This window comes from Phocoena sinus, chromosome 9 (assembly GCF_008692025.1).
Source record: "Phocoena sinus isolate mPhoSin1 chromosome 9, mPhoSin1.pri, whole genome shotgun sequence".
In the NCBI taxonomy this organism is placed as follows: domain Eukaryota; kingdom Metazoa; phylum Chordata; class Mammalia; order Artiodactyla; family Phocoenidae; genus Phocoena; species Phocoena sinus.
The window spans coordinates 80,916,734-80,940,844 of record NC_045771.1 but is presented as its reverse complement, the minus strand read 5'-3'; the positions used below and the strand labels follow the sequence as shown (position 1 = coordinate 80,940,844).

The 24,111-nt window shown below is 35.6% G+C and overlaps 1 protein-coding gene across 1 annotated transcript in view; it reads right to left on the bottom strand.

The window, feature by feature from the left end:
- Positions 1 to 24,111, bottom strand: part of PCLO (piccolo presynaptic cytomatrix protein) — a 366,471-nt gene that overhangs the window by 134,431 nt on the left and 207,929 nt on the right. Inside the window, exons 7-8 of the mRNA XM_032643160.1 lie at positions 6,861 to 9,048; positions 1,343 to 1,479 (exon numbers count right to left, since the gene is read on the bottom strand). Coding sequence (XP_032499051.1) covers positions 1,343 to 1,479; positions 6,861 to 9,048 — 2,325 coding nt within the window. The remainder of the gene's footprint in view (positions 1 to 1,342; positions 1,480 to 6,860; positions 9,049 to 24,111) is intronic.

Genomic DNA, 24,111 nt, shown 5'->3' with positions numbered 1-24,111 from the left:
AGGAAATTATTTTCATTTGACCAATTGCTTGTTTTAGTAATTGTAGATAAAAGGTAAATTGAAATTTTTAAACACATTCAGAATGATTTTAATCCTTTAATTTTCCCACTTCTGAGCTAGATCTATTCTAGATCTAGAATACTTACAATATACAGAGAAGAACAGATTTCTATAAAATATGATAGCATCTAGAATAACAAGATAAAATTCTGAGAAAACATTCAGAACAATTCTGAAAAATTTAGAACAAAATTCTGAGAAAAGAAAATTCTAATCAGCTGGAAATTTGTCTATGAAAGCTGAAACTACTTAGGAAAAAAATCAAATATAAGACCATAGATAGTATGTTTTAGACAGTACTTATACATGTAAAAGTCTTGTTTTCTTTTACACCTTAATGTGACAAACACTGAATTATAGTAAATTCATATGGTTCTTCTGTGTTGTTCAAAATATGGTTGTCATTTACATCAGTGAATCATTAATCAGACAGGGATGATTTAGGAGTTAATGTACATGATATAAGTAACTATCTCTTTGTGGGTATTTTAATGATCATAATGAATATACAGCCTGCAAAAATCTGGTCTGTTACGGCAACGGATTTAAGGCCACGTGGCTTACCAGAGGAATCTCCCTCAGATTATCCAACTGTTAATCTCCTAAGATCTACCAAAATTCAATTCAAACATCACCACATTTGTTCTAAAGTGAGTAAGATCATGAATTATAATATTATATTTATGTAGTAGTGAATAGTACCTCTAAGTTTAAGTTTTTCACCTATAAATAGGTATTAATAAAACATACTTTATGAAAGTTGTTCTGAAGATAAAAGCCAAAAATGAATGTAAAACAAAAAAACACTTCCACATAATAGACCCTAAAACATCATCCCTTCACCCGCAACTGACGCCTTCCCTGTCTCCAGCTGACTTGGTTTGGTCATCCTCTTATTTGCTTGACACCTGAACATACTGTTATGGAGAACATTGAAATTACCCAAATCTATTTCACCCAATATTCTGTAAGCTCTTTAGGAGCTTCATGTATTCTCTGTGTATGGCAGTGTTGGGTATGTTGCACAAACTTAATTATCTGTTAGAGGGAAAAAATCACTTAAATTGCCTTGGTAGAAGCATCATGGTTATGGTGCGACGTCAGTCATGGATGATGAAGTAAGGTTACTTAGTACTTTAAGATACTGAAAAGAAAAATCATTTGTGAACCTGATTGACAAAAGTCCCATTCATTGCAGGATAACTGAGACCATTTTAGGATGAAATGAATCTTTTTTTTTTTTTTAATAAATCTGAAAGAGATTGCTCAATATAGCACTTACCTGCTCTTGATGTTGACTGAGTGGTCTAGAGTGGACCAACCTTTCTGGCAGTTTTCGATCCAGACCGTGTCCATTTTCCAAACGAGATTCCCTGGGTTTGTCAAACCAATCTGTTTCTTCACGACGCAGGTGATAGGCTTTGGAGACCAAGGAAACATCAAACATTCCAACTCTAACAAATACAGATGACAGAGGGCAGCAGATGTTCTGAAGTACTAACATGCTCCAGGCTTATTAATCATTCATGCATTTCAAGCACAATTCCCAACAGGATCAGAAAAATCACTTCCAATACTATGTTAAAAATTTTGTACCATGGAATAACCTAGAAAAAATGATGTGCCACCTGTGAAACTTTTCAAAGCAAAATAAAACAAAATTTAAATTTAGATTAGGTGAAAGAAGAAATTTAGACAGTGATTAAATAAATAAATGTACAATGAATATTTCTCAAAGGTCATTCTATTCAACCTCAGTCCATCAGTACCACCTCCTCACCTCTCCCCACTACCCATCACCAAAATCCAAGGAAAAGATATTCCTTGAATACAGAAGATTCTGTTATTTCCCCACTCTCATATCAACCCAGTACCACTATGGCTTTGGACATCAAGTGAGCATTTTTTGAAAACCTGACATTTCTATGACATCCATAAATAAACAAAAGCACTTATTTTTAGGAGAATCCCAGGTATCATTGCTAGGAACATGTGTGCCATAATCACCTGGTAGCCTAATACTAAAAATAGATCTATTAGCATTTTTCATTAAAAATTAAATACTTGTTTTCTGTGGGATCACAGATTCTGGAATTAAAGAGTTGGTTGACTGCTTTTTGTACTTAAAATGTGCCAAACCTTGACATCTTAAAATACTTCTTAAAAAATACAACCATATTTGAGTATATAAATATTATTTAAAAATTTTCATCCCATTCAGTTCTTGGTACTTCCAAGGTCTTTTTCTTATTTAGTGCCCCCAAATCATTGTTTACCTGATATACAGAATTTGACTTTATGTAATTTTATTCTTTGTAAAAGGATCCCTAATTAATAGTCTCTGGAAATATATTCTTGCTTCCTAAATGGCAGATGGAGTACCCCTTCTCAGGTGCTCATCCTGAAAGATCTGTTGATGATGCTATCAACCTATGCCTTCTTGAAACTCTATAGCTTCTACAATGCCGTACTATTGAGTGTTCCTCTCTATCTCATTGCACTTCTCTTTCTGTCTACATCACTGACTTCTCTTCTACTGCTTTCTCCCAAGACTTTTTCCCAGGCAATTTCCATTAGCTTTTTACTGGCAGGGCTGGCAAACCCACAGCATATAGAGCATTACTCACCTCTACATCTCCCGTGATCTTGGTCAAGGCCACTGATTAACCACAGCACTTTCCCCGAATAAACACAGAATGATAGATGATGTGTCATAATTTAGTCAGCCTTAGATTTGAGGAAATATGATACATACCTGGTTTGTGGCTGCATATGTACTTATCTGATCTCCCCTATTAGACTCTAAGCTGCTTGAGGGTAAGGCTCATGTCTTCTTCTGTTGTTTTTTTTTTCTCCCTCAATACTAAAAACAATGCCTTGCAAATGTCATAATATTCAGGAAATGAATGAAACACAGGAAAATTAGTCATCAACTAAAGAAAGCTAAATATCCTAATTATGATAAGCACATGTTAAAATAAATATTAATTTGTCCCTTGAATCTCATTAACAGTTACACAATCTTTTCTCACAATCTACTCAATATTTATTATGGTTTTTCATAGTTTTGACACCAAGTGACTAAATTTATGAAAGAAATATTTAATATAAACTTGATAAGTAAATAGAAAATCCATTATTTAATCTCTAAAACTTATTAGATTATCAACAAACATCATTTTATATTAATTTTTGTATATCTTTATTACATGTTTTTCATAAAAAATACTCTATACTGATTTTAATAAATGACTATCTTGGATAATGCACTACATGATTTCACTTGAATATACAACTTTGCTTAATGCATTTAAAATAACAATCCTTTAAAATGTTTCCTTGGTTGTGTCTATACAGATAAGGCAGAATCTCAACCTGATATATAAATTTTGTCAATTTATTTCCAATTCTGATGACATACTTTGATTGTGTTATGTCTTATAATGACTCTATACGTAACCAAGTTAGGATGGCTAGCATGTTTTGCATAGGAATTTATAGATCAATGAAGAAAAACCAGATTATATAAATCTGCTCTTATACTGGATTCTGTCTTCATCATTTACAGCAAGTTGGACTTAATTGCTAATTGTTTATAACTGCAATTGTCTGATCTGCCACAGTAGATCCGAACTTTAAAAACTAAATTTTATAATAATAATAATATTTTCCAAATTAAATAATTTTGCTGGAGATTAACATCCCATCGTTTTAAGCCACTGATATTTTCTTTTCTTAAATGTAAAATGCAAGAAAGCTATTTTGGGGTCTAGCATTATTCACATTATTGACTGTAACAATAGTTATACGTACAGCTTACTTCTACTCTGTATGAAATATTCATTGGAATATTTTTTTAAAGACTGCACATACCGATGCTTTTTTTCTCTTTTTACATGGAGTATATTTTGAAAGAATGTTTTCAACAAAATATTTGCGGTTGTAGAAATACAACTTGACTGTCTCTAGTTTAGTTTTTCTCTTAACCATGAATGAATATTAAGTTGTAGACTTCAAGCTGATGGTCATAAATAGTAAGCAACATAAATTATGCCTACCTAGATTATACCTCAAATGAGATATTTCAAAATTAATTGGAGTTATACAGAATACATCTGAAAAACATCCTGTTGTCTATAACCTAGAGTTTGAGTTCAGAGAAAGCGCAAAAATTTGAAATCAGTTAAATCTGCTTTGTTTACATGATACTAAATAGCCTGTTGGAATGTTATACTTTTCAAAGTTGTTTTAGTATCATTCAAACACAGATATAGTATATATGTGGTTAATTTTTATTTTAAAAATCCCTAATATTTCATGAGTATAATGTCTTGAGTTATGTAATTGGAAAGAATATTTTCTACTTTTTTTCTTAATTACCCAAGGAATCCAAGATTTCAAAAGAAAAGCAGACCACTGTTCACCAGAAGAAAAGTGATATGCTTTTGAGATATAAACACAAAGAAAATAGATAACATTTTAAAACATACATCTTTTAAAGATAATCACTACAATTCACACACATAATATTACATATGTAATTCAGTTTGTTATAGTTTTTCTTTGTAGAATTCTATATCAACATGATTTTTATGACTAAATTTCTTGTCTGCTTAATCTAAAAATACATTTTAACTCAATTTGACTTTGTGTAAATTTCATTGTAATTGTTTACTTCTCTGGTGTCATCGTTACATATTTCATAATTTTGTATGCTGCATGATGTCTCATCCAAATTAGTTTAAATAATCTTCTGGAGATTAACATGCTTTTTTTTAAGCTTATGATACTTCCAAATACTTACCAAATTGTATTTGATAAGTATTTTTTGATGTGTCTTAATATTTTATCAAGTTTCCATAGTCTTTGATGACTATGAGTACACATCATCCAAACATATGAGAAATTAAAATTTGGTTATTTTTACATGGTTGTACGTAAATGACTGCCGTATTTTGGAATATCTAGAAACATCTGTATGTCTGGAACCATGATGGCAAAACATCTGTGATGAATAAATTAATTTGTCAAATTCTCTCCAGGTATATGTTCATCATGCACACACAGATTTTAGGTGTTTAGTTATGTGATTGACCTGTTAGTTTTTATTTTGCTATTTTACAGATACAATTATTGAAGAGCCTTTTTATTCTTCTGTAGCAGTCATTTTATATATATATTTATATACATATATAATGTGTGTAAAATGTGGATTGTGAAAAAAGAAAAAAGTAAACGTTTCTGCATTATATAACTTACTTAACTATGTAGATTGATTCAAACAATCGGCTAAATAAAAAAAAAACCACACAGAGTGTTTTATTTAATTGGCTGGTTATCAATAAAAAATGGTCAATCCAATAGCCTGTAGAGAATAAAACAAATCAGGAAGTGAATAGTCTCTTGGAATTTCACTAGAAAAAGCAGTCTCTCCTCCTTCAGATCCAGTGATTACCTCAGTCCTGATCAAACCTACATTTGAACTTCTAAAATCATATTGGTGTCTAGATACAGAACAAAGAAAATCCTTTTCATGAAAACATATTTTCCTCTAAGTCCTCAGGGAAAATGTTAGATTTAAAATAAGAGATGTTCATGTTAACTTAGTGTTTCGCACTCTCTAAAGCCATGAAGTAATACATTTTTATTTGATGAGAAATATTTTATTTTTAGGACTCAAACCACACCTACATTCAAATGTATACCACAGAGGGGGGAAAAAGAAAAGAACCAAGTGTCATGAGTCCTCTTGGCATGGGCAAGACTTCACATCTCTGTACCTGTCCAACCCTGTCTTCAAATTTAGACTTGGTCTAGGTCATTTTCTAAAATCCTTATGGTTCTATATGATTAAACAAAGAAAATTACCATGAACCAGTTTTCAGTTAAGTATGTACTTGCCATAAATCTCTTGTTCAATATGAAAAACTAGTAATGACAATTTAGGTCAGAAAAAAAATGGAATAATGCAAAAAGCAAAGCCATGGAAAAGGCTAACTGAACACACAAGGAAGGCTTCAGCTCAAACAGCTAAATTCACAAAAGCAGTGTACAAATTTCCAATTTTAAAATCTAAACAATGCTTCATACATACTGACAAGCATGTGGATAATACTGTTGTTTATTGTCAAAACCATACTTAGTACTAAGCTTTCTAGTATGTAATGCAAAATGTACAAACTTGTCAATTATGACATTCATAATGAGAGAGATTAAAATACAAACCTTTTATTTAAGTAGAATTATAAAACTCTACATTATGTTAACATTAAGGACCTATTTGAAAGTTCTCAAAAAGAGAACGTTCTCTGAATTAACGAACACTGATCTCACAAAATGACATAAATAATTTTCTATTACAGAGTCTAGCAGAATAGTACTTAATGGCTCAAAACCTTAATCATTTCACAAACTGAGAAAAACTAATAACTTTAAAAATGCCTTTTAAAAAAATAAAAGAAACATACAATGAAAATATTTCCAACTATAGATTTAAAGGATGACCATATTTTATTGACACAATTATTTGGTAATGGTTTTGGAAAAGTGGACACCAAACAAATCAAGCAAACAACCAAGAAACAACAGTAAAAGAATAAACTAAAAAGAAATAAAGAAGAGCATGCTACGAAATCTATACACAAGATAAAATTTCCATTTACAAGAAATAAAATAGAAGTAAACATGCAAAAGACGCACCAAGAAAAGTAGAATACGTCCGTGGAGTAGGAAAATTAAACATGCAGAAACACAAGAGTTTGAGTTTTGAGAGTAACAAGGTAGTTTGAGGCCCAATTTACCTTCACTGTCTGACATGGCATGTTGGAAGTCATCCATGATGAAAGCTATGTCACGATCGTAGCCTCGAGTCCGTGATTCTTCTCTCATATGTTGTTGAACTTCAGGCAATGAGTGACTTGATCCAAACTGATCCCTGGTGTCTGCAGATATTGGTGGCAGGGGTCCAGCTGCAGCCCTGGCCATTCCCATTGGCTGGCCAACAGGACTGAGTGGACTTTCCTCTTCAGAATTCTGGGCCACAATTGGTATTCTTCCTCTACTCTGGCTAATCGGCAAACTGGTAGGCTTAGTTCTGCTAGAGGGTGATGCGTGACTAAAGGAAACATCTAGAGCTTCCGCCTCTTGAGCTTTCAGTCTTAGAGAAGAGCTGGAAGAATCTCTTTTAATTGATAAATCAAGCCCGTAGACAGAGGAAGGTCTGGAAGAAGGTCTGGACCTGCTGCCACTGCTGTATGGCTTATCTGCTTCATCCTGCAGAGCTGACCGTATGGTATTTCCTAATGTGCCCAGCCCTGTGCCAAGAGATGATCCCAAAAATTTGTGTTGGTCTGTAATATTTTTTCTGAGGCCAAAAGTGATATCATCTTGAAGAAGCCTTGCCCTGGAAGAAATGCCACCAATAGATGAACTGCTAGAAGTCATATAGCTCGAATAATCAGGTTCAAGGTCTCTACTTTCTTGAATAGGTGAAAATTTGGACATTTTAGGGTCAATTAGTGATTTCTTATGCTTTGACTGCTTTTGATAAAGTATGGCTGCTGGTAGTTGTTTTGCTGCTTGTTTTTCAAGTGTGAGTCTACTAATGCTATACTTTTCAGATTTTGGAAAATGTCTATAGCTAGTATCGGCATGGTAATAATGGGAAAGACCAGCGAGGTGATCTAAGCTCTCTGCCCCTCTACGGAATTCTTGTTTAATCTGATGTTTCAGAAGCTTTAACTCATAAGGATCCTCCATCGGGTCTTCCTCTGCTTTCACATAACTATGCAATCTGGAAGAAGTCTGCAGAGGTGCTAGGAAATCTGTCACTTCTTGAGACCTACGTGTCTCAGTGGTTCGAAGGAGACGGTCTGTTTTTGACAGGTCTTTTTCATGAAGGCTAAATGCACTGCTTAAAGCGGCTGTTCCTTTCGTAATCTCTCCAATGTCATCAATTAAGACATAATTTCGTGGAGTATGATGGTCAATATCTGCATAGAAAGAATCTGCTGATATGCTTGATATTGGGCTGCTTGCCATGCTACTTCTTTCTTCCAATCCTATTCTCAAGTCTAAGCTGTTGTACTTACTAGCAAGGTGGGAAACAGCATACGTATTATCAGTAGAAACAGGTGCTATCATCAGGGGTTGGTTGCGAATCACCTCATAGTTTGAAGTTATCTTGGGCTCCAAATATAACGCAGTCTGCCGGGGCTTTTGTTGTATTACCATCATCTGTGACGGTAACTGATAAGCAGGTTGTGGTGTTGGTGTAGGTTGAGCTTGAGGTGTGAAGGACATCGTTGCCACAGCTTGGAAGGTTGGCTGAGTCTGATAAGGTGAAACTTCCTGATGGTACAGAGTCTGTTGCTGGAAGTGGGATTGTTGGGTGTATGGGGTGGGTGCTTGGGTAGGAAGAGCAGGGGAAGAGTATTGGTATTGGGTATAAGGACTTGTAGGAGGGACTAGCTGAGATTCCGTTTGGGTTTGTGGTGGTATAAACTGGCTGAATTCAGTTTGGGGAGCAGTCCTCGGTCGCTCTATGCCATGCTGACTCTCGATTCGGGCAGGTCTGGTGCTGCTGACCTCACTGTCAGACATGTAATCACGATCCTCAGCTACTCCCTGGAGGTAGGCTCTTTCTCTCTTTTCCCTCTCCTTTAACAATGCCTCTTTCCTCCTGTTAATCCCCATTTCCAGGTACCGTAACTTGGCATCAATCTCCTTCTCTTCCTCATCAAGTTCTGCTTGTTTCTTTCTAAGCTTTGCAGATTCCCTCTCCACAAGATCGAGCTCTCTGTCTATATCCTGGAGAATCTTGGCTCGTGCCATCGTGTTGGTTCTGCAGATCCTTCTCCTGGAAACTGTGCCCACAGTGCTGTATGTTGACTGAGTTCCTGTGGAGGTCTCCTCGGGAGGTGGGTTTGGCAGAGTTCTCTTCACTTTTTTCTGAGTGCCAGAGGGTGTCGTGGTTTGAGAACCTTTTGTCTGTAATTAAGTAAACAAAATACTTAAAAAAATACTTTATCATCAACAAAAAAAAGTAAAAGGTCAAAAAAACCATAATTTACATTTAAATAAAAGTGAGTTCATATATGTTTTAGCTACGAGTGCATAATAAAATTAAAATTCTACACATAATTTCAAGTATTAGTCACAAATGCAGTTAACTGAAAAATAATTTTCCTCTTCTTGGTAAATTGATTATTATTACAACTTTGTAACATTAGAAGTGAGTTCTGAAATCAAGCACAGAGTACACTGCTGGGCAGGATTATATTTTAGTTAGACTCTCAGGAGAACTCTTAAAAACTCATTTTCCATCCTATTGAATATACATAGTATTACTTACTGAAGGTACGCCCAGAGCGTTCGTGTTAACTATCTAAAGGTTAAGTTATATTTGTTGAAGATGCTCATTGTGCTGTTCAATTGTTTGCTTCTATCTTCCCATTCCTACTTCCACCCCCTGAAGTGACTAATTCCTATTCCAATCATGAAATGTTTTGAAATGAAATCCTCTCGTTTGCTGCTGTCTCTTTTTCCCCAAGAGTTATCTGAACCAATTTCCTATTTAATCTTTCAATATTTTTCTGACTATTTGAGTTTTCTATTTTCTTTCAATGCTATTATTCTTTAGTAATTTCAGCTTCTTCTAAATGCTTTAGAAACTTCTACATGAAGCAAAAGGAAGTGACTACAAACAATTCAAAAACTCATTAAAATCTTTAAAAAAATCAGATAAAATTTATCAGTGAGCTGTCAGATATTTTCAATTTTATTTGGTTAATTTGTCATAAACTTGCATTCTAAGAATCACTGGTCTTGAGAATCATACAATTTTAGAATATCAGAAGACATGAGAGATCATTTTGACTATAATTAAAATAAGCTGATATACTCAAAGTTACCCAACCATGTAGCAGCATATTCACAACTAGATCTCAGGCCTTCTGCCTTCTAGTTGCATATTCTTTACTTTTTTCTTCTTGCTAATAATACAAAGACCTTAATTCTTCCCTTTTTCCTAATCACTAAAAATCGAGGACCCCAAAATAACAAAAAGTATATGGGAATTATGTCTAATTAATTATATCATATTTGTCCAAGACCCTGTTTTTTTTTTTTTTTTTTTTTTTGCGGTACGCGGGCTTCTCACTGTTGTGGCCTCTCCCACTGTGGAGCACAGGCTCCGGACGCGCAGGCTCAGCGGCCATGGCTCATGGGCCCAGCTGCTCCATGGCATGTGGGATCTTCGCGGACCGGGGCACGAACCCGTGTCCCCTGCAACGGCAGGCGGAATCTCAACCACTGCGCCACCAGGGAAGCCCAAGACAGTGAACTTTTATTGCCTTTTTACTACTCCCAAATTTGTTACCTTGGTGTTTTTTTAATCTGTTTTCTGTTATTTTTCTGCTCCATTTATCGACCTAATTGTTTAATAGAAATAATCAGAAGCAATATCCTAAAGGTCAACTGAGGTTTATGTGTATTTCTGAAATTTTAAATATCTGAATGCAAATTCATAATGAATAAATGTTGTGAGTTTGTAAAATATGGCAGAGTGATTTTGAAATCATAGCTTATTCATCCTCACAGAGGAATCTCAAGGGGAATTGGAACCACAAAAGCAGCTGTTTGGCATGTTATTTATTCTCTCTCACCCTCAATTATTTTTACTGTATTTAATACTCACAATCAAGTCATAGGGTTGTTATGAAGAGCAAATGAGACCTCTGTGTAAAATATTTAGTACTCATTGTAGGCATCCATTAAGTATTATTTCCTTGTAAAATCCTCTCATTTCCACAGAAAACTGTGGAATTTGGTAAATTCATATTCCAAGTATTTTTAAAAACTGTTTTCTTAATCAATAAATGCACATGTTATTATGCTTTTTAATATCAACTGACCATAATAAAATAGTAATAAAATTAAAATTGAAATCTTACTACTTAATAATTTTCCAAAATACTAACAAATATATGTCTTCTGTTTTTAAAAAGTTTTTTTCACAATAATCTTCTCAGTTCTCTGAATATAATGGAGGTCAATAGGAGGCTGAAATTAATGATTGTTTCTTTTCCTAGACTAGCATTTGGAAGATTTGGTATATGCATTAAGAGTTTTCAAATTTAAGATGTTCATGTGTACTACATGATTGTGGTTGTGAAACTGTTTGAGAAAGAGCGTTTAAGTGTATTACTTTGAAAGTGTAATGGCATTGCATAATATGAAGACATTTGAAAAGTCTTCCTTTGAAAGTAAGAATTCTCCTCCCTACCAAAGGAGGTTAAAAATGCGCACGAGGGCCTCCCTGGTGGCGCAGTGGTTGAGAGTCCGCCTGCCGATGCAGGGGACACGGGTTCGTGCCCCGGATCGGGAAGATCCCACGTGCCGCGGAGCGGCTGGGCCCGTGAGCCATGGGCGCTGAGCCTGCGCGTCTGGAGCCTGTGCTCCGCAACGGCAGAGGCCACAGCAGTGAGACGCCCACGTACCGCAAACAAACAAACAAATAAAATACATGAACACTGGTTAGCATACTCCTTTAACTTTGTAAAGTTAGGATGGAGGATGAAGATGAAGCTGTAAGATAAACACAAGGCTGCAAGCTGGAAAACATGACTACACGTCCTTCCTTGAAAAAGGACTAGAAGCAGAGTCTCACTCTCTGAAATGTCAATGAAAGCATTAATTCACCTTCCAGGGGTCTCTCTACCCCAACATCTACAGTTTCCAGTTTTGACACAAAATAGCAGTTGAATATAAAAATATTCAGCATTCTATCCTATACATTGTATCATTAATAATGTGCTCCCAAAACAGACCCATTATTTACCACCATCCCACCCTTACCCCTACACACAGCTAAAACATTCCAAATGTTGAGTGCAAGGGCTCAGTGATTTCTATTGCTTTAAGATATACAAGAAAAATGAAAGACAACGGAGGAGTGACCTGTGAAAATGAAATTCTAAATGATACCACTCATGGAAAAATACCTTAAAAACTGATAAAACATCTAGAATCCACTAGGCATTGCAATAAGGCACAGTGCCTGGCACACACAACATAAAGCCATCAAATTTCTTCAACTAGAGTACTGTGGAATAATTTCATAACTATTTCCATGAATCAAACTCAAAACAAGCAGTATCATCATTGCTATGAAAATACCACCGAATCACTGAAAAAATATAAAGACCTTTATCAATAAACAGTCTTGAGTCTCTACAGCTATGGGAGAGAATTTACCATTTGTGAATGTACTTGAAATTTTTTTTAAGTAGTTCTTTAATTATTGTAATATTCTAGTAGCCAGAAAAAAGTGAGAAACTGAAACACAAGACGTTATTAGTCAGAAAATAAAAACAAAGTAATAGAACATATTTAAAAGTCACACACAAGTTATTTTTCAAAGTCTAGTAGCAGAGGCAAAAATGTTCTCCAATTAATATTGTGAAAGCGGCACTCAATATTTCATCAGGCATCTTTAAGCTTTTCCTTGATGTGCCTCTTGCCCCAGTTTGTCTTGTTTTCTTGCTGAAAGTCACTGCTCTTGGGCTGGCAGCCAAGCAGAAAACTAGTTTCCACCTCACTGGACAGACGCATCAGAGATGGCAGTCTGTGCAACACGTATTGCCTTCTATTTTCTGGAATGTCCCAAACAGATTAATTTCTTTTCTCCTAAAATCTGTATAAGGTATTTTAGAAAGCCCTCTTAGAAGTTTTTAAGGTGATCATTTTTTATACATATGTATGTGTATGTATTTCTCCCTCCTCCCTTCTACCTTCTATCCCTCCCATCCATCCATCTTTGTTATTTCTAGATTTTACATTTTCATTAGAAAAACACATTTCTGTGCAAGACTACAGATATATTTCTTCACTGGTGTGTTGCTTCATTCAAAATTACATTTTCTTGATCATTTTCCTAAGAGAAAAGGAAATGCTTAAAGGTACTGATGACCTCCTTTTTCTTTTCCTTTTAATCTCCCAACATCCAGTTATTACTATGTTTAAAATCACTCTTTTTGTAGTTATTACTTCAAAAATTTATTGGGGCAGCAAAACGTATTTTGCCTATATGCTCTTAGCTAAGCAGAAACAAGGTTTGATAACCAGTGAGTATAAAGAGAAACAAAGAAGTAATTTAAAAGCACTGACTAACCTAAAGGCTATGAAAACATGATAGCATAAGAATTAAAATCAGATCAGATCACTGGAAAATAAACACAGATACCTATTTCCTCATTTCTATACCATTTAACTTTTACATAGTGCTGCTGGACTAGGAGACGGAATGCTATGAAGAACTAGCTAACGTTGACTCCTTCTTCAAGCGCAAATCCATTTACAGTTCTAACATGCTACCACAAGATAACGACTACATCCCTTTACCAGAAAATGTGTTAATGGTTTATACGAGCAATCTGAAGTGGAAAATTAAAGTTAATAAAAATTTCCAAGAATTAACTTGAAAACTTACCCTAAAACATAAATGTATATTTAAAAAGTAAGATACATCTCTTCCACCTGCTTTTTTTTTTTCAGCATGCTGAATATTATAGTATTGCCTGCCTGTGACTTACTTCATTTTGAGAACAAATTATTGATCCACAAAGAGGGATTGTAGTGATTCCAACGCTTCCAAAAAATATCTCCTCATTTGCATTTCTCATTGCCAATCAGAACAAAAATAATTGTATTCAGAACAAAAATAACTATTTCAAATGCTGTAAAATGTAAATCTCTAATTATGCTACAGTTTTGTACATGGAGTATTAGAATGATGATTGATTACTATGTTCTCCAGCACTTCAGATCATTAGCAATTTAAGGAATGATTCAATAAGTACTTACCTAAAGCCATGAGAAACATCATGACCTTTTAAGAGTGGCACAGTCTTTACTAAATTATCTTGAGATAATAAAGATAATTTATGTTTAGACTCTTGAAATGCCTAACCACAAAATCACAGGAATCTCTGTTATTGTTTTTTGTTCCTTTCTCATTGATTTATTATCCTCTGGCCTATAAAACCTTGGAACATGACATTAAAATACTTCCAAGCTGCTTTGACCTACATGAGTGCAGTAAATAAAAATAGTTATTTTTCATAAACCTAAATCACATGAATAGCTTCCCCCAAGTTAAATTAAACAACAAAATTTCCTTGGCAAGGAGGACCATGGCCCTTCTTCCATATGAACAGGAGAACCATCTGGTTCTTTAGAAGACAGTGCTATTAAGAACTGATAAAGGATGGCAATTAAATTAAGTGGCAAGAAATATTTTTTTTGGTCTTCTGAGATGATAAAGCTCATGCATGGACTTATGTAAATTCAACAATATTTTTTCTAAGTGTTATTTTAAGAGGTTAACTTTCCAATCCTTAATTCTATAAATTCAGTTACATGAGAACAGAGGTATACTTTGATGGGTGATTAGATGATTTTCCAAATGGATAACTAATGAAACCTGAGCTTATTGACTGCAGTGCATTTGAGTGAGCATTTACAGGCATCAGCTCATGCCATAAATGGAAGAACTGGTTGAAAGCGCCTCAAAGAAGCTTATTCTAAACAAAATAACATTGTTTTATTAGAAACATTACTATCATTTTAATACCTATGACACACTGAAGAAATTCACGCACATTTGTTAATGTCAAAAGGAGAAATGTCATGATGTTGGGTCTTTCATGAAGTATCCTGAAACTCTCTACAACTAGCGCTTATTAGTACTTTAAACAGTGATTTCAGCTCGACCTTCTAAAAAGTAAATGACTAACCCATAAAAGTAGCCTCTATGCCCGGAGACTGAGCTCTGTGATTAGGGCTGAGTTTTATCAGAAAAAACACTGGAGACTTGTCTTGTCCCTGTCATGTTAAAATATACTACCCAACAGGTCAGAAATTAAAATGTGGTCCAACTTATTGAGAGTGATTTACTTATGTAGTTAAAATGGTTTATCAGTGAGCCCAAACAATTTTCGTATATATCTTTTTCATTCAGTTGAGGAAGGAGGAGGAGAGAGGGTGAGTATAATCACTTTTAGCTTCAACTCTTCTAATGTTACTGTTTACTCCCTAGGGGTTATTTACTGTTCTTCACAAAGTTAAGCTTTTATTTGTCATCTTATAAAATTTTTTCAACCAAAATAAAGAGAGACAGCAGTTCTATAATTTAGCTTAAAGATTTCTTACATTGTGCTCAACCATTGCTTTTCTCAACTGTTTCAATTTGAATCTCTAGCAAACTGTTCTTAAGGAGAAAAAAAAAGATAAAAATTCCCTTTGTTGTTTAAAGCTTTAGACTAAGTTACCTCAGTTTATTTAGCCAGTTCATTTCAGGCTCAATTTACCTCACTATACTTGTTCTGGTGCTTTCCTAATTCAAACTCTACACATAAGTCAAGATACAGAAGAGGACCAAAAAGAAAACCCTGTTAAGTAGAAGAAATTCATTTGCTACAAATGGAATTAATATTGGGTGGGTATGGAGGTGCAAAGAACACTGACCTGGACTTCAGATTTCTCATCTTTAAAATATGTAATAAAATAAATATAAAACCTACAGAAAAGAAATGGTTTGGATCTCTACCAAGCAACTGAATTTGAAACTATTTTATTAGTTATATAAGGCTATAAAAGTATTAACTAGCTTATGTATAGATGTATATGTATAGGCAAACATGTCTATTACAAACATGTATTTTTATGTTGAACATAGTGATAAGAAAAAGTAAAGCAACTAGTGGAATACATATTTATGCCACTATGTACATTGTACCTCAAAACTTTTCCAAATTTTTACATCACGATCATTTTAGTTGCTTGTTATTTATTTCAGTAATAGCACATGTGGCAGATTATAGAATCTTAAATAAGTAGTAATTTTAAAAAACATAAACAGGGCTTCCCTGGTGGCGCAGTGGTTGGGAGTCCGCCTGCCGATGCAGGGGACATGGGTTCGTGCCCCGGTCCGGGAAGATCCCACATGCTGCGGAGTGGCTGGGCCCGTGAGCCATGTCCGCTGAGCCTGCGCTCCGCAACGGGAGAGGCCACAACAGTGAGAGGCCCACGTATCACAAAAAAAACCAAAACAAAACATAAACAAATATACAAAAGTGCATGTCTGTTTGTTGGGACGGGATGTATTTTCGAGAATATGTAGGTAGCTTTATGTAGAGTCAGTTTTAAACTGCACAGCTGTTCAAAACAGGTAGTGTACTGAATTAAGAATATTATGATAAAATACTTAGGAAGCTAATAACTGTTAAATGATGCTCAGTGGTTTTAAACTGGGTCAGTAATAATCAATGCTCTATTAGTTCAGAACTCCCCCGTGTTAAACTAGTAATTCCTAATATTTAGGGTTACATTTTCAGCAAAGGTCTTTCACTGAACATTAGGAACATACGTCTGTTTCTTATAATTATGTTTATTGGCATAGTTTGAAATGTTGACGTTGAGAAAAAATAACACAAATAATCTGATTTTTTTCCCCTTCAGTCTGAAAAGGCTTGCTTTGAAATTAATCCTTAGATACCGATTACAATGAAATAGCAAAGGTTACCTACTGAACACTAGATTGATGAGATCAATTTAAAAATTTTCTGGTTTTCACTGACATTTGTCTACATGTATACATTCAATCTGATTTTTACCAGACCCTAATAATAATGACCATAAATTATTATTTTACTGCCATTTATTTTGAAAAACACTTTAACATACTATTTCCTATTTTATAATATAATAGTATAATAATATATAATAATATCCAAGATTTTAATCATAAAGAAGAAATATGATAAGAAAAGTGTACTAGCAATGAAGAGGGTGTAAAAGCTATAGAAAAAAATGAGGCCTCAGCTATCTAGAAAGTCAGTCTTTAATATATGAATACTTTTTCTCTCATATATGTAAATACTACCATTATAAAACAGCTTATTTCGTCAAAGTCAGTTTTAATAGACTGGTTTCTTATGTTGCTTTCCAAAGACAGTAATGAAAAACAACCCCTAAAAAATATTATTCTTCAAATCACACTTGGTTATCACGGTCATTATTTCTTAAATCTGTATATTCTGACAGAAATAAAATTGACAGAAATAAAAGTTCTCAATTTAGGTTATGGAAATTACTCTCAGAAACAGACATTAAAGGGTTCTAAAAATCTTAAAAATAGCTATCAAAACAGCAATCAGTGAAGCAAAACACATTCTTGTAAAAATCAGCTCATGAATACCATCTGCTTTGCAATAGGATCCTGGCTTAAACTCTAGAACAAAAATACTTTAATAAGGAGTTTGTCTATTACTAAAAAAGCTCTAAAATTGTTCAACAAGTCTAAGGGTAGGAAAAAGTTTTAACACTTGGCAGTTTATGTAATTTTAAGACCAGACAGAGGTGACAACATTTTAAATGTAGCTTATCTTAGTGCACAAAAGTGGCAAGTATCATTATTGATAAAACGTGCTATTTCTTTTGATAGAAAAATATCATTGTGTTTTTTTTAAAGACAGATAAATCTTGGAATGATAAATCTAGTTCCAAACAAATCCTTTGAATTTACACTGCTATTTCTTCCAATGGCTATGACATTCTCTCCTGATTTTGTAGAGAACATGCTACATTAACCTTTTTTTTTTTTTTTTATAACATTTTAACAATTTATTTGAGCAAAAATCCACTTGAGTCAGGCGGCATCCAATCTAGCAGATAGCAAGAAGCTCTGAAGAGCTGTACAAAATGAGTTTTACAGGCAGAGGTAAGTGGGAACAAGGAAGTTTATACTTTGCAAAAAGAGCGAGTTTAACCTCCTTTCTTGACGTTTGTGATCATCTGGGGTCATGACGTAAACAGTTTCATTGTGTAAAAGAAAGAAAAAGAGCATGAGGAACACGTTTTGGTGCTCTGGTTTATGAAAGTTTCATAGGTGTGATGCTCGAGGTAATCCACAGACACACACAAAAATACTGGACTGAAATAAATTTGAGAAAGCGCACTGTCATCTGTTCAGCAAAAGAAGAAAAACACAGGGGAAAGCAGAAGGAAAAACTGTAACCCTGAACTACACAAGAAGTGTCGTACGGAGAATGAATAAGATTTTATTTATTTGTTTTGCTTTGTTTCTTTCTTTTCTTTTTTTTTTTTGCGGTACGTGGGCCTCTCACTGCTGTGGCCTCTCCCGTTGTGGAGCACAGGCTCCGGACGCGCAGGCTCAGCGGCCATGGCTCACGGGCCCAGCCGCTCCGTGGCATGTGGGATCCTCCCGGACCGGGGCACGAACCTGTGTCCCCTGCATCGGTAGGCGGACTCTCAACCACTGCGCCACCAGGGAAGCCCAGTTTCTGTTTTTTGTTTTAGGTGGGAGCAAGGAATTGGTGAATCACCCCCAAATTAAAAGCAGTTTGGTGGATAAAGCGGTCTGTTCACTAATTCATCAAATTAATTTACTGCTATAGAGAACCTACTGTGAACCAGGCATTGTTCTGGGCACTGGGGATATAGCAGTGAATATAATTAACAAAAATCCTCACCCATAAATTCTGGTTGGGGAAGAAAGACAATACATGAAATTATAAAGGAACAGACATAGTACTTTTGATAATAATATGTGATATGGAGAAAAATCAAGAAAAGCATATGGATAGAGTGTTAGAAAGGTGAGTGGTTTTCATTTGGTCAGTCAGTAAAGGCCTTATTACCTAAAAGAATAACTTTAGAATGGTTATAAAGAACAGGAATCTAAAATTTCTAGAGAAGCACCATTATATACTTCATAGACCATGAAAGGTACACAGTTACTAGGAGATTTGAAATTTTTTTCTACTAACCAATAAGGTAAAGCTCTTTAATGACAGTCAGCAAATTTCTGCTGAGGAAATACAGAAACTGCCAAATGTACCCCCCCACCCCCCCACCGTGAGGAAAGGGAATTAACAGGATATCTACAATTGCCAGACTTAGTGATGGGAAGGTAGTGTTACTTTCATTCAATCATTACAGATGATTTGGTCACCCTCCACTAGTGTCCACTCATTTTTCATTATGTGATTTCCATAAAACATTTTAATTGAAGAAGTCCACTGATGAAAGTTAGAAAAAAATCTCTGTGTGCATACCATTTTTTCATTACAAAGCTTATTCCTTTCTGTGCTTTTAGTAAATCATGATGAAAATACATTATTTTCAAGTGGTATCTAAGTAGCAAGCTCAGCCCCATGGGAAGGAATAAATTCTAAATTTACTTTAGTTGTATCTCTTGGGAATTTTCCTGGGGAGCAATCAGAAGAACTCAAGTAAAAACGTGGTAATTTTTTTCCATCTTTACTCAGAGTTAAAATTTTCTATTTGTAAAAGGAAGCAGACCACAAGATAAAAGTGTTTGGTTATATAAAGTTGTCAAAAATAGAATCTGGCTTTGGGGCTGTGACTTTGATACCAGAGTGATAAGGTCTAGAAAAGAGATATAGCTCACCTCTTACAGACACAGGGGAATATTACATAACTCAATAAAATGATCTCTGATAACTCCCTGCACCACTTATGCCCACTCTGTATTATTTTATGATTTTATGTTAATTAGTGCTAATTTAACCAATTAAATCTATGAGATATCTTAGGGCTAAGCATGAACTCAAAGTGCCAGGGAAAGACTAACCAGATGATATAGACTCCTGCCTTGAAATTTGTGTGTCAAAGGTGTAACCACAGTTCCATGATGGAAAAACTCTATCAGAGTTAAAGGATCTCAGATAGTTGGATTCCTATAGAGTAGGAATGGAATAAATTTAAATCTCTGATGTTTAAAATTGCAGAATTAAGACAAATGTTTGGAAACTCCAGGAAGAGAGATTTTACCCGTATGGAAGAACTTTGTAATAATGAAAGCTCTCCAAAAAGCTTGGGAAATAGTTACTAAGAAAAAAATAACTGAGTATGGAAAGAGGACCAAATGCAGACAAAGCAACAAACCATAAAAACAGTCTGGGCTTCCCTGGTGGCGCAGTGGTTGAGAGTCCGCCCGCCGATGCAGGGGACGCGGGTTCGTGCCCCGGTCCGGGAAGATCCCACATGCCGTGGAGCGGCTGAGCCCGTGAGCCATGGCCACTGAGTCTGCGTGTCTGAAGCCTGTGCTCCGCAATGGGAGAGGCCACAACAGTGAGAGGCCCGCGTACAGCAAACAAAATCAAACAAACAAACAAACAGTCTTCATTTGCCTATGAACAAACAAAAAGGGCAATATAGTGCTTTGATGTGTGTTATGGGTTAAAAAAAAAAAAAAGTTTGTTGGAAGTCCTGATACTTAGTACCTCAGAATGTGAAACTACTCAGACACAGGATCTTTACAGGTAAGCAAGTTAAAACAGGCCTTTAGTGTTGACCTAATCAATAGGACGGGTGTCCTTATAAAGAGGGGAACTTTGGACATAGAGACAGACACACAGAGAGGGAAGACAATGTAAAGAGACACAGGGAGACCACCAACTACAAGCCAAGGAACGCTGGAGGCTAGCAGAAGCTACAAGAGAGGCCTGCAACAGCCCTCAGAAAGAACCAACTCTGCTCACACCTTGATTTTGGACTTCTAACCTCTAGAACTGTGACAATACATTTTTGTGGTTTAAGCTACCTGGTTTGCGGTATTTTGTTATGAGAGCCCTAGCAAACAAATACGATACTTGGGCAAGAAGAACAAAATGATCCCAGTGGTGGGAGGTCAAGCATGAACTCTGCTTCATCCTGTATGTTACCACGGTGTCTGGAAAAGAGCAATGGATGGATGAATGAGATAATGAGTGAATGTAAGCAAGAATAAGTTAAAAAAATGAATAAACCTGATGGGGATTTAAATTGGATTTTTTGGGAGAGCAGAGGAAATGACAAGATAAAAAGACAACAAGGGGCTTCCCTCGTGGCGCAGTGGTTGACAGTCTGCCTGCCGATGCAGGGGACGCGGGTTCGTGCCCCGGTCTGGGAAGATCCCACATGCCGTGGAGCGGCTGGGCCCGTGAGCCATGGCCGCTGAGCCTGTGCATCCGGAGCCTGTGCTCCGCAGCGGGAGAGGCCACAACAGTGAGAGGCCCGTGTACCGCAAAAAAAAAAAAAAAAAAAAAAAGACAACAAGCATGGTACTGAATTAGCGAGAAGAATCAGAAGATGTCCCATAAGTCTCAGAAGAGACTAACAAAGAATAACTGTCAGGCACCAAGTTTAACATTCTAACCCTGGCCAGGTCACTGGTTTATTAAAGAACCATGATAAAGGCACTAGCCTACTCTGGGCTTTGCTCCTTATCTGTAAGGTGGCTGGACTAATAGCTAAATGCTATTTAACTTGTGCTCAGTTGTTTCAAATATCTATTCCGTCACATCTTACAGAAAAACCCAGACGAACTTTTTGGTCAACCCAATACATAAAAATAAACAAAGTGGAACTGACACTTTAAGCAAAGGAGGTATCAGTTTAGATTATCAACAGGACTTGCTAGGATGGGTCTAGATTGTGGCAATGAAAAGGTCAGCAGCCAGAGTCTTTTAATGCATGTCTTAACCCATTGCTTCTATGCTTATAATCCTTCCTTTAATACATTTATTCAATAAATACTGAAGGTCTGCTTTGTGCCAGGTGCTCTTCTAGGCTCTTGGGACTACAGAGGCAAACAAAGTAAGATTCATGATCTTGTAGAGGTTATGATCTACTGGAGAAGGAAGATGATATTTGATTAAATATATATTAATAAGTAATACACACAAATTTAGAGGGTGCAGGGATTCATGCTGTTAGACATTTAGAGAGTGAGAGCTTCTTTGTGGAAGTGAAATTTAAGCAGAAACCTGTACACAGGAGCGAGCCAGGCAAAGATCTGGGGAGAGAGAGATCCCAACAGGGGTCCTGGGTGGGGATGAGGTTGGCACATCCAAAGAAAGGCAAGGTCAGTGGTTGGAGCAGAGCGAGAAGGGGGGTAAATGTAGGAGTGACCAATGAGGTTGTGAGTTGGGATCACATGGGTCCTTGTTAAGAAATTTCTAATGTATCCTGATGAATCTGTTGAGAATCTACTGGAGAGTGTGTGACAAAATCTGACGTACACTTAGAAAATCACCCTAGGTGCAGTTCGGAGAATAAACTGTAAGGAAGGCAAGGGTGGTGAGGTCCATGGGCTAGGGCACAGGGTAAACAAAAAATGATGGTGGCTTGGTCTAAGCTCCCCACAGCCAAGGGAAGTAATCCAAACTTGAACTCAGCAAATCAGATCCCCTGGGACCTAGTCCTTCCTTACCTTTCCAGTTTCACTTATAGTAAACCCCTTCCTCCCCCTCTTTGCTTTATGTCTGTTCACCAGTCTGAACCTTTGCACATCTGTTTCCTCTATTTAGAATGACCTCCATTTTTCTCTTCATGGTCCAACAGAGATCTCACCTCCCTGTTTCAGAACCTCCTCTTTGAAACATTTCCTGGAACTTCCAGGAAGAGGAGAAGTTACTATAGAATCTCATATAATATAAAACTGATCTTTCATGCTGAATTACAAGTGTTACTATGTCGAACTGTATGGTGTCATTTTTTTTTCAATTTTATTGGTGTGAGAAAATTAATGATATAGAAATTATTGAGCTAAACTTAAACTCACAACACTATGAATATCACTTAGGTTATTCTTTTCAGTACAACTGACATTTAGTAATTCACGCTTATAATTGAGAAGCTCGTTTTAGTTTAAAACACTCAAAGAGTGTTTAGAAATTTGCCAAGAAATAAATTTAAAAATTCACATCTTAGAATCAGAGTATCTGAAGTGCTAAAACCACTGCCCGTATATAAAATGGTCTACCTTGTGTGTGCAGTAAAACAGTATTTTTGAGTCTGTATACAATTATTCCATATTAAAGTATGCATTGAGTGTGACCAATTAGAAAAAAGGAACTACTGGATTGTGCTCCAAGGCTCAATACCCTTAGGATTTTTCAGGCTCAGAGTATTTGGTAATTCTGTTCAACTTCTCTTACGATTAGACAGTTAATCAGTATCGCTGGTATAATCAATAATACAACTTATATGACCCACTGTATCTTTCATTTTGTACTTCTAAATCCAAAGTGAATATTGCGAGGAAAAAATACTGACACCTGAATCTCTTCTATCCCAGCGCTCATTTGAATTAAGGCTATAGGGCCATACGTAAAGTAAATGATGAATACACCAAGTGGAAAAGCCTGTTCTTTCTAATGACAGAAGCCTTGAACGTAACTTTAAAATACTGTTTAAAAATGTATTTTCAAAGATTTCCAAGTAACTCTTTGGATGAGTTCATAGGGCACAGCTGTAAAAATAAATACCTATACATTATAGCCGAGTTAAAAATATTTTTTGCAATATATTTAATTCTAGAAACAGTTATACATTAAAACAAATCTCTGTAAACTGAATGAAATCTCAGTGCACCAGTGGTTCCCTGACTTAAAACAGTTATGACCTGTCCCCCACACAAAGACAGTTACACACTGTTTGAGAAAGTCCGTAATAACAAAATGCCCCTACGAAACTAGAAAACTTGTAAGAATTTTTAATTTATTAATATGTTTATCAATATGCCTATAGACCTAAAAATTGACTTACATATAGTGACATATTTTTCAGCCCACAGCCAATGTTTAATTTATATGGGTTGCTGGCAACAGAGGGATATCTCAGAAAAACCTATTTAGATGCTTCGGGGTTTGAAGATCTAGAGTTCAGAAACCAGTGCCTGAGGGGAACTCTTAATCTGAACATAAATCTAGTTTTAAATAGAACTATCAGATTTATCAATAACCTTCTGAAGAATTATACATTAGGTTTTCTTTAAGTAGGATACTCCTTCTTTTATACCTGATTACTAACATTTCTTATTTTCAGCTATAGAGATCTTCACGAATGTGTCCAACATACCCATATATGTTCTTTCCCCTTTGAAGCATATTTCTAAATAATTAAACTCTTATTCAAAGGAACATTAAAAATTAATTTTACCTCTGTGAGAACTAGGACTAAGGC